The 13,477-nt window shown below is 52.1% G+C and overlaps 7 protein-coding genes across 7 annotated transcripts; 3 read left to right on the forward strand and 4 right to left on the reverse strand.

Moving 5' to 3' along the window:
* The first annotated feature begins 221 nt into the window (after positions 1-221).
* Positions 222-1,262, forward strand: EDD37DRAFT_214582 (uncharacterized protein). Its single transcript, XM_062810322.1, has one exon. It carries the CDS (start codon positions 442-444, stop codon positions 1,132-1,134), a length of 693 nt encoding a protein of 230 aa, XP_062665220.1. The 5' UTR covers positions 222-441; the 3' UTR covers positions 1,135-1,262.
* Positions 1,263-1,974: 712 nt separating this feature from the next.
* On the reverse strand, positions 1,975-3,168 carry EDD37DRAFT_597359 (uncharacterized protein; the record flags this gene model as incomplete). The annotated part of the gene is made up of 4 exons (XM_062814597.1): positions 1,975-2,327; positions 2,393-2,513; positions 2,572-2,917; positions 2,974-3,168. 4 exons carry the CDS (start codon positions 3,166-3,168, stop codon positions 2,126-2,128), a joined length of 864 nt encoding a protein of 287 aa, XP_062665221.1. The 3' UTR covers positions 1,975-2,125.
* Positions 3,169-3,712: 544 nt separating this feature from the next.
* Positions 3,713-5,027, forward strand: EDD37DRAFT_214891 (uncharacterized protein). Its single transcript, XM_062810325.1, has one exon. The coding sequence runs from the start codon at positions 3,845-3,847 to the stop codon at positions 4,901-4,903; it is 1,059 nt and encodes a 352-aa protein (XP_062665222.1). The 5' UTR covers positions 3,713-3,844; the 3' UTR covers positions 4,904-5,027.
* Positions 5,028-6,876, reverse strand: EDD37DRAFT_214890 (uncharacterized protein). The gene has a single exon (XM_062810324.1). The coding sequence runs from the start codon at positions 6,817-6,819 to the stop codon at positions 5,152-5,154; it is 1,668 nt and encodes a 555-aa protein (XP_062665223.1). The 5' UTR covers positions 6,820-6,876; the 3' UTR covers positions 5,028-5,151.
* Positions 6,877-7,358: 482 nt separating this feature from the next.
* EDD37DRAFT_214927 (uncharacterized protein) lies at positions 7,359-8,917 on the reverse strand. The gene is made up of 2 exons (XM_062810326.1): positions 8,448-8,917; positions 7,359-8,384 (listed from the first exon to the last, which is right to left on the reverse strand). Exons 1-2 carry the CDS (start codon positions 8,680-8,682, stop codon positions 7,510-7,512), a joined length of 1,110 nt encoding a protein of 369 aa, XP_062665224.1. The 5' UTR covers positions 8,683-8,917; the 3' UTR covers positions 7,359-7,509.
* Positions 8,918-9,616: 699 nt separating this feature from the next.
* EDD37DRAFT_571222 (uncharacterized protein) lies at positions 9,617-11,467 on the reverse strand (the record flags this gene model as incomplete). The annotated part of the gene is made up of 2 exons (XM_062814319.1): positions 9,617-10,842; positions 11,122-11,467. The coding sequence occupies 2 exons, from the start codon at positions 11,465-11,467 to the stop codon at positions 9,617-9,619; spliced, it is 1,572 nt and encodes a 523-aa protein (XP_062665225.1).
* Positions 11,468-12,010: 543 nt separating this feature from the next.
* On the forward strand, positions 12,011-13,153 carry EDD37DRAFT_643555 (class I glutamine amidotransferase-like protein). Its single transcript, XM_062817434.1, has one exon. The coding sequence runs from the start codon at positions 12,460-12,462 to the stop codon at positions 13,039-13,041; it is 582 nt and encodes a 193-aa protein (XP_062665226.1). The 5' UTR covers positions 12,011-12,459; the 3' UTR covers positions 13,042-13,153.
* The last annotated feature ends 324 nt before the right edge of the window (positions 13,154-13,477 follow it).

The following is a 13,477-nucleotide window of genomic DNA, read 5'->3' on the forward strand; positions in this document are numbered from 1 at the left end:
TGGCCGACTTATCCGAGCAGCATCACTGCTCCTGAACCATGTTCTGATAGCGGGTATGATAGTCGCAGAAGACGGCATGCGCAGTTGGTGTGCTCGGATTGAACCTAGTCAGAACAGATGCCGCTGCCTGATTCGATACGAGTTGCATGTCCACATCAGTCGCTATCATCTAGCGGAACATGCCAGGGTTTAAGCACACTTACAAGGTTATGAGAATCTCGTACGACGCTTTTTGGAGGTCTTGAATCCACTCACGTGTACTGGACCAAGGGCACGGCTTAGGACTCTCCAACAACCTCGGTATACCACCCGGCCTGCCTATCTTTCTGTTCTTGCTTGCAGTCATTCTTCGTCGTTGTCCTTATTGCCTCGCCAGAAGGACAGCATCTCGAGAGCACGCACCGCCATTTGGATCAACCCTTTACAAACATCTCGTGTACAATGACGACCACAGACGCTCAAGAGCAGGGTGAAGGCTTGATGGCTTTCTGGTCCGACATCGACGCCGAGTATGTGCTTCGTTATCAGCAATGGCACAATTGCGAACACATCCCCGAACGGGTTTCAATCCCCGGATTCCTGGAAGGCCGGCGATACCGGTCCCTGACCGATGAGCCACATTTTCTGATGTTCTACGAAACCAAGGACACGGCTGTGCTAGCGTCGGACGCGTACATGGCGGCACTCAATGCTCCAACACCTTGGACACGCGAGGCCCTGACGCATTTCCGCAAGCCTGTGCGAAGCATATACTCGAAGCTTGCGGCTGTTGGAGCACCCGGCAAGTTCACTGCGCCGTACATGGTCTCATTACGTTTTGACCTTCCTGAGGGTGGCGAGGCAGAGTATGCGCAGAGTTGGATCAAGGCGGTTGGTGAGGCCGAGGGTGTGCAGAGAGTCAGGTTGTACCGGGCAGACTCGGCTGTGAGCAACATCACCACCTCGGAACGAAAGATCTATGGCGGTGGACCGGGGAAGCAGGCGTACCTTGTGTTCGTCGAGTTGTCAGGGCCGCCAGATAAGGTTGCTGATCCAATATCTCAGTCGGATGAGCACGTCAAGATTAAACGCGAAAATGATGAGGTGGGCAAGTATTGGTTGGAGATTGCCCATCGTCCGGGACATGCGGCATGATGTTGGACGAGACGGGTCGCAAACCAGAAAGTAGTACAGCTATGGTGATGGGTAAGGAGAAGGATGGTGAACCGTGTCATGTACGATCATGAGTGGGTTGAATAGTTACATTGACTTAGACTCTTGTAAGGATTAACGCTAGGCTATTAGGGCATATTGAAACCCCACATCGACCTCTCAAGTCCGATCCGGGGTGCAGGTTAGATCCTCTACTTACCCTTGGGGTCTTCTTGCGCGTGCGGAGTACGAATATCATTAGACGACGCTGTGGATGACGTGTGTCTTTGTGTGATATAGAAGATTCAACGTCGAGAGCATTGGACATGCTCGGTACTTAGGCGGGCGGGAACGTCAGATATACAGTCGTGCAATCTGTCTGCTTTTGTGCCTGCCTGTAGCCTTGATGATGCGATCCAAGTTAGCCAGACCTGTGTTGCAAGTCTGCACGTCAGCACTTCCCCTCATCTTGTTTTCGTTTGCAATTAAGTTAATGTCGCGGCCACTCTCCGTAACCTAGCTTGGGTTTCGACGGCTCGTTGGTGCCTTGAAAAAGGAACTTTGAATGCAATTAATTGGTCGTGGAATGAGGAGTAGTGGCCATGTGTCTAGCCAGGCACGGCCTACATCGGATACGCGGCAACCGGCATACAACGAATGATCCAGACAGGCTGATCTCGCACAAGATGAGCGGCGCACTTGGTTGCCATTTTGTGTTCGTACGGGCCGCCCCCGATTCCCGAGCACGATCGTTCAGAGGATTGTACTTGTAGATTATTCGAACAGTAAGCGCAGGCTACACAGGCTGTTGAAGAGTAGAAATCAGTGGGCAACAGATAGTACGTCGGCCTTGAGGTGCCGGGAGTCCTTGCTCGCACCTCTTTCGTCTCGACACTCCGTAGTCATCGTTGAAAATTGTTCCAACAGGTTGCTGTAAGGAGTCAACAGCAAGGTGATAGAATCTCCGGCAGAAGCCCTGATACAAGTTTCCTTTTCATTCATAATGGACTTTGTTTATTAACGTTCCTATCCCTTCGATCTCAACCCTAATATCATCTCCATGATTCAATACAACCTTTGGATCCCTGAAGAGTCCCACGCCTGGTCCCGTACCGGTCATGATGATGGTGCCTCTTTCCAGTGTGGTCCCTTGTGACAAGAACGATATCGTCTTGGGTATATTGAAGATCATGTCACTACAACAAACACAAGAAGTCAGTTGGGACTCTGGAGCTTGCAACTGTATCAAAGTCAGACCCACCTAGTATTGGCATCCTGAACAACGTCGTCGTTGTATATCGCGCGAACACGCAAGTTATGCGGGTCGTGTATTGATGACGAGGATACCAGGACAGGTCCAATGGGGCAAGACCCGTCGAGACCTATCAGTTCATCATCAGCAAGCGGGACATGATCGTGGTTGAGTTTCCTAGTATATACCCTTAGAAAATGACCACTGGCTATTTTTAAATTGCTGAGTGCGAGCGCTGACATCGTTGCTGCATGTATACCCCAGGACATAATCCATGGCCTCATCCTCAGGGATATCGCGACCAGATTTGCCCAGGACGATACTCAATTCAGCTTCATAGTCACTTGTGCCATCCTGTGCGATTTTGGGGACATTGATCTTCGCGGGAAATGGCCCGTTCAAAGCCGTGCGAGGCCTGACGAACAAGACTGGTGTCTGGGGGATGGGCGCCTTTGCTTCTTTTGCGGCTTCAAAGTAATTCAGGCCAAGGCATCGGATGATGGGGACTTCTTCCATTGAGAGAGGTGGAAGGAGCTATCAGAAGCGCTTGTGAGTTGATGGTCCAGCGTATAGACATGGTACTACGGTACCTGTGATATATGCATGATGCGCTGGTTGACCACGCCGTCGTAAATCGATCCGGTAACCAGTCTTGCGTCGACCTTTTCGCCCTTGAACGTAGCCAGGCCGACGTCAGGCCATTTTGTAGCATCAACCTGGCCGAGATGGATCTGGCCGTCCTCTTGTGCTAGGAAGCGGACTAGATGTGTCCATTGTTGAGACATTGCTTTGTTCAGTAAGATGGAGGTAGAAGTGTATGAACAAGAATCATGAGTAAACACACTCTCCACACAACGCCAGGCAAGTCGCGTCGAAGGTGCTCGGCGTCATGTCCGAGCCGACTATGTTGGAGTGACATTGAAGCATGAACAGAGATGATGCCGGGAAACCGTCGTACGACGTCGTACTTCCCGTGGGGAGACATCCACAACTCTGTCCCGAGTGCGGAGAGTGCTTGGAGGTTCAACAGTAGCGTTGAATGCACCAAACCCTCGCGCACTCTGATCCCAGCACGGGCGGGAAAGAAACAGTTCCACATCGCCGACCCGACCATGTCCAGCAGGATCCACAGTGGACATCCACTGCCTTTAGTCACAGTCTCGTAGGCCACAATTGGGATATGTTGAGAACGCGCCATCCAGGACGAACATTCGACAGGCGCAGGCCCTGGTAACCTCGGCCCATCATGTAGTCCGGTGGAGATGACGATAGATTCGAATTGATGTCTCGTGTCCGTACGTGGCGTTTTAAATGTCCCTGCATTTTTCCAGCACGATATGGGGTGCCCTTTTTTATGATCCCTGCAAGTGCTGCCCTTGATTTCAGAAGTCTTCGTTGCCTTCCAAAGCAACAAATCGTTCTCAACTCAGGTCAACTCAGGTCGAGACGGACACCCGCACCATGGGGGAAATGAGCCAGAACAAATTTCTCAGTGCAACAGAGCTGCCCGATGCCATTGACTCGGAGGAAGACCTTGAAGAACTGCTATCGCGCCCTCCAACATGGCTCCCCGAGCTGCTAAGAACAGTCGAGGGAGACATCATGTTCCTGGGGATCGGTGGCAAGGTCGGTCCAACAATAGCACGCATGGCAAAACGAGCGGCTCCGTCTAAGCGTATCATCGGCGTAGCGCGATTTTCCGAACGTGGTCTCCGGGAACGGCTTCAGAGCTGGGACCTCGAGACAATCAAGTGTGACTTACTCGAACGTGAGTCGGTTGGTGCTCTCCCAGACGTGGCGAACATTGTGTACATGGCCGGCAAGAAGTTCGGCACAGGCGAAGACCCCAGTTTTGCTTGGGCCATGAACACATACGTCCCGACCATTGTTGCCGAGCGGTTCAAGTCATCACGCATCGTTGCCTTCTCTACGCTCTGCGTGTACGGCTTTGCGCCCATCGCTGGTGGCGGCTGGGATGAGAGTGTCCAGCCCGAACCGACAGGCGACTATCCGACAAGTTGCGTTGGACGTGAGAGAATGTTTTCATACTTCTCCCGAAAACACAACACACCAGGGCGGCTGATTCGACTGAATTACGCAATCGACATGCGTTATGGTGTTTTACATGACATAGCCAACTGGGTCCGGACCGGTACTCCAATCCCCATTGGCACAGCATACGCTTCGGTAATCTGGCAGGGCGACAGCAATGCCCAGATCCTCGGCGCCCTCGCCCACGCCACGACACCGACGAGCCCGTTGAACGTGGGTGGTGCTGAGCATATGAGTGTACGCTTGGCCGCGATGGAGTTTGGCCGCCGATTCGGCAAGGAACCGATATTCGAAGGCGAAGAAAGGTTAACGGGATGGTACAACAACACGCTTGCAGCGCAGCGGCTGTATGGGTACCCTGTTGTTCCACTTGCAAAGTTGATCGACTGGGTGGCCAATTGGGTGGCAAAGGATCTGCCGTCGTTGAATAAGCCGACGCACTATGAGGAGCGTGGTGGGCACTTCTAGGATATCATGTCGAGGAGGAAGGATTTCGCCGAGCAAGGAGACCGGCTGTTGCCAAAGTTGAGCGTCATTTCTATCTTGTATGGAAAGCTAGAAAGAGTATCCGACTGCCAGGTTGCTGGTGGTCGAATCCCATACTGGCTAGAGTGTCGAATAAATGCCCTTTTCGAGATGAGTGCACTTTAGATCGATGAATGACAGCCGTCTCATCACCGCGAACGTAGGCGAGGGCTTTTGTATACTCCGTCGATTCAAACCTTGTCCAGCCGGCAAAAGCACGAGGACTTGATCGGCACATCCGCCATGGCCACCGCAAAATCCAACTGAGGTTTAACGATGCGCGCTTCCGCCGTCCGACCAAGTTTGACAAGACACTCGTGATACCCATGCAGTGACCAAACGTTATTCGGATGCCGCAGGGCCCTCGGCAGTGTATCGTCCATACCTAGATCAGCACTGTACACTGCTGCGGCCTCGTCCAATCGCCCCTGCTCGAGCAACAGTGCGCCATAAGCATGTCGTGAAGGCTGCATCCAGCCCCACGGCTCGTCGTAGGGTAGTGCATCTTCGAGGGTGATCGCCTGTCTCAAGTTCTCGAATGCAGCGTCAAAGTTCCGGCGACGATACTCAAGCTCTCCATCGAGCATTGCGGCTGCGATGGCCAGAATATCAAGACATGAGTTGTTGAACAGTGTCCTGGTATTCGCAACTCGAGCGACAGCCTCGCGGAACACGCCACGCTGAGTGTCTGCTCCGTCAACTTTCCCTGTGGCAGCGAGTGCCACGCCTTTGGCATAGTGTATCAGCGCTGTTGTCACACAGTATAATTCCTGATCCTCAGGTAATTCCAGAGCCAGAATCTCCTTCCACAGGCCAAAGCGGATGTACACGTGCACACGCATGCCGAGAAACGCTTCAAGCCAGTCTGCCATCGGCGGGGACTTGACGCGCAGCAGGTCCTGAGGTATACTCGACTCTATCCATCCCGCCGTTTCGAGCGCGACTTCAGACTGGCCCGCGAACATCGCTGCATACAAACGGAAATGATAGTCGTGCGATCGATAGAGTGTATAGAACTTCAAGGGTCCTGCTTTCGCGAGAAATCGTTCGTCCGCGCGGATGGCGTCCATGTTGGAAGCTATGGCGCGGCGGTAGTCACCGCACAAGATGTCCAGGTGGGTGGGCATGTGGTTGAGGTGTCCTGCATCCGGGACCAAACCGCGCAGATGGTCTGCGATGGGCATGGCGATCTCGGGAGTGGAGGACATTTCCATCAGATGGATGTACAGATGGAGAAGGCCGGGATGGGCAAGACCGCCTGGTTGCGCGAGGGCTTTGTCAAGGATGGATTTGACTTCGAGGGTCCTCGCGCCTGGCGCGGGTTGTCCTGTGGATAGGTCCCACAATGCCCAAGGCGTGAGGTTCATTAGTGCGTCGGCGTAGAGAGTTGCCACGTCCAGATCCTCTGGGAAGCGGGTGTACACTGAGCCCATGGCATCAGCGTAGGGTACGTTCCATATTGAACAGTCGCTTGTGGGAGTGCTTTGAGGATATCTGTATTCGAGGGCAGAAATCAATGCTTGTTCCACTGGAGTCGCAGATTCAGCTTTGCATCGAGCCTGTTCGACAGCCGAATGAGTCTTCGAGACGATCGATTCTAGTTCTTCGGCGTCAAAGAATTCCCATGGTTTGTTGTAATTTGGACCTAGGGCATATGCGAGGCCCCAGTATGCCATGGCGCAGTCGGGGTCGATTGATATGGCCTTCTTGAAACAGTCTGCTGACTCTTCGTGATTGAAGCCATAGCTCCAGACGAGGCCGTGGTCGAACCAGGTCTGAGCTTCTTCGCTGGTGGTACTCACGGGTCGACGGAATGACCCAAGATTGTAGTAGTCATCTGTGAAATCGTGCACGCTCATGTCGGAGCTGGCTGACTTGGTGTCCAGGTGGCCAGACAAGGATGGTACAAACAGTCGAATGCATGCCGGAAGATAACACGGGTCGAGCATTGCCGATGCGGCTGACGTCGGCAAACTCCATGGGGTTCGTGCATCAAGTGCTCCGCCATAAACTACGGGCAATCATAACTGGCCTAATGTACAATCGTTAAGCAGGGTCGTGTTCTTGGAAGACGTTGAACCCACTCTAGGACTATCTCGACACCTACTCCCTGGCTCATCGTATATTTCCGTACGGTCGCCGGCACTGGGTCCATCAGGTGGCAACTGTCACTTGGCCAATCGAACTGCGACCAGGAGACGAGATCCCAGCATGGTCTCCTGCAGTGAGTCTGCGTAGATTCTAACATCAGGTTTTAATTACCAGTGCAATTTGTGCTACAGAGCCTGTCGTGGACTGGGGAAGACGGAGTATGGCTACCACACGAACAAAAGTTCAAACTGCCATGATCAAAGAGTTGGCAAAGGCCGCTCACCCTGACCTTCTTTTTCAATATCGGCTGGGCCCTTCTTGAACATCCTTGTCCGAAGGACCAGGTCATAGAGCCTTGTCGTGGTATTGTCCATCTTTTGAGTCTGCCTCAACTCTACGCCTGAACTGAAGGTGGAATCTCACTCAATGTCCACCGGCAAGCCCATCACGGAATTCTTCTAGTCTTCTCCGCTTACTCTGTAATAGTAGATGCGCCACCATACACGCCTTACTAAATGTCGAAAGAAGTCGGCCAAGAGGTCGGCCATATTTTCCAGTCTTTTGAACATAGACCATAACACCATCGCACCAACACTTAACAAAGTGGCTGTGATCCAGAATTTTATCGGCGCATGCCCACCGAACGGGACAATGTTCATGCCAAAGACCCCTGTAGTGAAAGTCAAGGGGACGAAGACGAAGGCTAATTGCGTTAGCCTACCAACAGACTCTGCTTCTTTGATAGACTTTTTTGACTCTTCGAGAGACAACAAGGCAGCATCCGTCTGGAGGCGGATTGTGACAGCTTGTTCATATCGTTCAGCTTTCCCGAAGCACTCCTCCCAGACAATATTTGACGGCTCGAGGTCTTTTCTTCGAGGCACCAAACCATTCGCACCTTCCATGAAGCGATGCCAGACTCGAAAAATCTTGCAGGCATCACGGTTTTGGTCCAGATCAGCAAGCACGTTGTTCCGTATAGGCCTAAGATCCCTATCTGGAACAAGTCCAAAGGGGAGCTCGCGTTCTGCAACGTGAGCTTGGTAATCCCTGGTCACCTCAATCCAGTCGATCCAGAAGTGGAAATATCCCGCGAGACTTCGCCCCAGTCCCTGGACAAGTCTTCGCAGGGATTCCTGCTGATTTTGCTCATTGCTACAATGCTCCATCATGGTAGCTGTCGAGTTGGAGGACTCCAAAACATTCGTGAGAACCCATCTTGCGCCACGATGTCGGGCCCATTCCACTGGAGTTGCCTTGGACCTGTGGGACCCCAGAATGTCAAAGAACATGTCTTTCGGCTTGAGAGTGTTCTCTCTGACGAATGCAAGTACTGTTGCGAGGTCAGCCTGCCCTGTTCGTACTGTTGGCACATTCAATGCTAGGAAGCTTTTACCGAACGGAACGTCAGCTGAGCAGTTGGCAGCCGCAGAACGGCTCCGCACCACATCTGCAAGGATAGAATAGTAGTCCGTCCGCGCGGCAAGCACAGCCAGGGAGGTATTCCACAGCTCTACGCCGGCAAGCTCCTCGAATAGCTCGAGTTTGATCTCAAAAAGAGTTCCCAAAGTGCCTATCAGGCATTCAACGACATATCGCGGCAATCGATCAGGAAGGCCAAACAATAGCATGCTGCAATCGATATTGCTAGAAGTTCGAATTGTGAAAATCGTGTTTGTAATATTCTCGATCCATTCACGGACATGATCGAAGGGTTCCGTGGCCAAATGATGGTGGAAATGGCGGCAATCAACGGTCGACAGTGTACCATGTCGACAATAGTCACGAAAACCGCGTCAACTTCGCTAAATTTGTCCTCATGTGAATTTGTCAGCTTAGATACCTTGGTCATAAACCAATTCTTCCGATAAGGTCCCAGCTCCTTGACGGAGGCCAGGTATTGATCCATTGTGGCCTTGGCCCATCCTTCCACGTCCTCAACTGAAGGAGTCATAAAGGCGCATGGCCCGAATGGTTCAGCCGCATTGGTGCACAGGTCATTCGTCCATACCGAGCCGAATGAACAGGGGGCATGGTGGCTGAGACACCTCGAAGTCACAAATTGAAGCTTGACAAGCCTGGAACCCGTATGTTTGGATTTTCACATTGTAGTTAAGAATAACTTATCGACATTATAGCCAACTCCGAATATTCTCCCCATATGAAATGTTATAGGTCGGCGAAGCTTCCTTCTGTAGTCAGATATTTGTTTTCGCCACCCTGTTTGCTTTACTGTATGTGCGTAATAGCCAGGCCTTCTCATAAGAAAGTCCCTTGCACTGCTAGACCCTGTCGCAGACGTGTGCAGTGTGCAGGCGGTTCTGGTCTTGATCCAGGATTCCATCTGCAAGAAAGGGATTGACTGCTTCTAGTCTTTCGAGCATGGCCGAGGGGAAAAAACACTCAAATTGCGAGACTTGCGGAGCCACTTGTGAACTCATCGCGGTGACCATAACCAACAGTAACACGGTAAGTCCCTGAGTTGAACTTTCATCCGACCCATGTCAAGGCCGAGGTCTCAACACCTCGAAGGATGCGATTCTGGAGGATACTCCTGTGAAGAGCTCAAAAGGGTGGCCTGTTTCCGTCCTTTGGAGGTCCATCCCCATCATGTGGAGGACCATTTCTATCGCGTCCATTCCCAGGAGGACCAAAGTGACCACCCCAGTATCCGCTTCTGCCTCTCAGCTCAGTCCCATTGCGACATTGGGGATGATCATAGTCATCCTTTGAACCGAACGGCCAGATAGGTATGAAGCAAACCTTGTCCAAAGGACATTCACTGCACTTCTTCCACGTGGTCCAGTTGAGATAGTCAATCAGCGATTCCAGTTCCTTGACAGATTTCGCCACAGGGATGTCGTAATCAAAGGCAGTGAAGAGAGTGGAACAGATCTTGTCGCTGATAGACGCAATAGCCCGACCTGCAACGGAGCTGGAGATGTCGGCAGCAGCAGGAATGAATTGTGCGGCGCATCGCTCCGTGTCCGCAGTCGTATTACGTGCATCAGAATCGATGAAAACACGCAGAAGTTCTTCCAGTTCGTGAAAGAAGTCCCCGGGAGCCGAGAGCGTGTCGGAAACCAGATATTTAAGTTCCCTCGCATACCGCTCGACTATCATATCGGTGACCCCTTGCCAGTCAACGGAGAATGGCTCGGAAAGGTCCCAAGAATCCACTAGAGCGTCGACGTCACTGCGGATCTTGACCAGTGACGAGTCCGACAAGTTTTCGAACCTTGGGAAGTTGCTGCTACCTCTGAACAAGTCGAGATCATAGCTGTAACCGGTGAAGAAGTTGTCATAGTTCACCTTTACCCTACCACCACCGATGCCGTCGTACCGTGCAGTAATGGCTTTGAGCCAGTCCAATCCACCTCTCCCGTCGCCGTCAATGGGATCGGGTTTCTCTCCAATCGGAGCAATGGAACCAGCCCGGACTGCAGAAAGGAAATCCAGATCTTCCTTGAAGGAACACAAGATGATCTCGAAACCTGCTTCCATCCGGATGAAGCCTCTGATCTTGTCTCCCCAGGTGTCTTTGGCCATTTTGCAGAGGCCTTCTGCTCGCTGAAACTCTCCAAACATGTGGCCACGCTCCGTGTCGCTGAAGTTGAGGAGCAAGACATCTTGAGAGTCGAGAGTGCCCTTTTCTGTTTTGCCTGCTGACATACCGTCGAGGTAAATGAGAGGAAGGTCGTCTTTGGTTTTGTATGTATGTAGCCAACCAGGATCAGACCGGCATGGGCCACCGGGTCCGCCAGGAGGTCCACGATGATCGTCATCGTCCTCTAAATGCATGGGCCTCTGGTTTTCGGCACGGGACAATCGAGGACCATCTAGCGGCGAGCGATGGTCTTTGTGGAAGGGCCATAGGCGCCCAAGACCACGGGCACTTTCTTCAGGTCGTCCAAAGTTGTGTGACTTATCGCACTCTTTCTTGGGGCCCGGATGACGGTGGTGTCTTGGGCCGTCCTCTTTTGATGGAGGGATTGAAGATAGTTCGTCGGCAAACGGTGACGAAGACTTGTGATGTTTCGCTTTCCATCCTGCCGATGTTCTGTGCTCACCGGGAGGGCCACCTCCTCCTCCTCCTCCTCCTCGCGGTCCACCCATCTTCCTTGCAAAATTGATTGCATGTTCGGGCTCGAATGCCAGCCATTCCATTCCTGTTATGGGTTCTTGCTGGCTTGTTCCGTGGTAAAATTGTGTTCCGGCTGGTACCTTAGCCAAAAAGAGAGACATGCCATTGTGATTCAAAGATGAGCCCCACTGGCGCATGGAGGAATGTATCGCATTGAAAATGTGGTTAGCATTTGGCGATCCAGCATCGCTGGCATCAACCGGGTGGCTCTCCAGAGGAAGAGCAGCAGCTTCAACAGCCACAGTGGCCAGCAAAGGCAGTGACCACAACATCATGCAAAGGTCATTACAGGGTCTGGATTGGGATTGCGAATGAGCAGTTCTTTTATCTGCTGGCCTACCTTGAAAGCAGAACAAAGGCGCCTATCTTATCAGATATTCCCCTCCAACGACATACCTTTTTACTAGCAAATTTCCAGAGCTTGGCTGCTTACGTGGCCCGGGGACGCGGCCACTGATAAGGACGCGATGGTGCGTGCGAATCCCGAATGCAATTCGTCAAAAAGCAACTTGTCACTGGGAAGTGTGCTTTAGTATGGATTCCGTGATGTGGCTAGCTCAACACCAGCCGGAATGGACGGATGCAACAAGATTGATCACGAGGTAGAGTTGGTAAAGAACAAGAGATCGAAGTTTTCGCCGAAGCAATGATAATGACTTAAGACTCGCCTTACATAATCATTCTGGGCGGAATCACGTGAGATCACGTGCCGTTTCTTGGCATCGTTTTCCGGGCCTTGCCTTCATGTCTTCTCTTCACGTCATTATTGAATATTTCGTCTCAACATATGAATTACTTTTACAAATGAGTTCCCCATCATGTCAGATTTTGCATGGAAGTTTTCCCTGTGTAGCGCTCAATTATGACGAGAACGTCGGAACCGTGATCGAGATGTGCCGGTAGGTATTCAACGAGCAGGTAAGGCATGAGCTGTGGCAATGATCTTGAATTGTATCTCTCTCTTCCTTCATCCCCATGCCCAATTAGCGACCAGAACAACTAAATCAGGTACCAATATGACACCCACGATCCGCATGTTGGTCCTCGAGACCGACGAGCCTCATCCCAGAACAAAAGCGTCAAAAGGCAGCTTCGGCGCCATGTTCGACACACTCTTCAAAGAAGCTGGGCGCATCCACAGTCCGCCTCTCAGCGTCGAGACTGAAATGAAATATGTCGTCGAAGAACCGCCCAAGCATAAAGGTCACGTCCCCCTGACGTCAGAAATTTCAGAAGACATCAGCGCATTTTGATCACAGGAAGCATGTACGACGCACATGGCGACAATCCGTGGATTCTCAAACTGATTGACCTGCTTCGCCAACTATGGCAGGAGCGGCCCCATCTACGCTTCAGCGGCGTCTGCTTCGGCCACCAGATCCTTTCTCGCGTGCTGGGCGCGCAAGTAGAGCCTCATCCCAGCGGTGACTGGGAACTCGCCCATACAGAACTCGACCTGACAAATCGGGGCAAGGAACTATTCCGGACGGACCGTCCTACCATAGAGCTCCACCAGATGCACCAGGACCATGTGACGACCGTGCCGTCGTCCGAGAGCACCGACCTGCTGTCGCCGCAAGACCGAGTCCACGTCTGGGCGACGACGAATCACACACAAATCCAGGGCATGTACCTACGCGATCGCCTATTCACGAGTCAGGGCCACTTAGGCTTCGACGAGAAGACAGTCCGCACCCAAGTGGACATGCGGATTGAGAACGGCGGGATCAAAGATTCGCGATTCGCCGAGGAGCGCAAGCAGACCGCGGCGCTCAAACATGACGGGATCATGGTTGCGCGTGCTATTCTGCGGTTCTTCCACGGTGAAGATCGGGATATTGAATAAACCATATGATATCCTAAACTATCTATCGCCTTTGTTTGTTTGTCTGTCTGACAGCACCAATCTTACGTGCTCGCCCACCAAAGCCGGCAGTCTAACCGGATTATCATCCCCCCGATCGTCATGGTAAATCTACTTAATACCCCCCTGGTCGCCGACTAGACCCATCCGCGCCCGGACGATCTGGCCATTGTACAGACTGCAATTCTTGTTCAAGTCCCTCGCTTGGTAGCGCTGCTCGTACGTGCGAAGACCGATAACTTTCGTCACGGTAAACGTTTGATAGGTATCGATCATCAACTTACGAGGCATTGGAATGTACAGGTTCCTCTCAAAAGGACCGGTTGAATCCACAGCTTTGACAGATAACAACATCAAGGATCATTCTGTATGCGAAAGGTGGTTTTATGGGACTTTGATGTGCTGGACCCCCACTCAC

The sequence above is a fragment of the Exophiala viscosa genome (genome assembly GCF_022695815.1).
Source record: "Exophiala viscosa unplaced genomic scaffold EDD37scaffold_18, whole genome shotgun sequence".
Classification (NCBI taxonomy): Eukaryota; Fungi; Ascomycota; class Eurotiomycetes; order Chaetothyriales; family Herpotrichiellaceae; genus Exophiala; species Exophiala viscosa.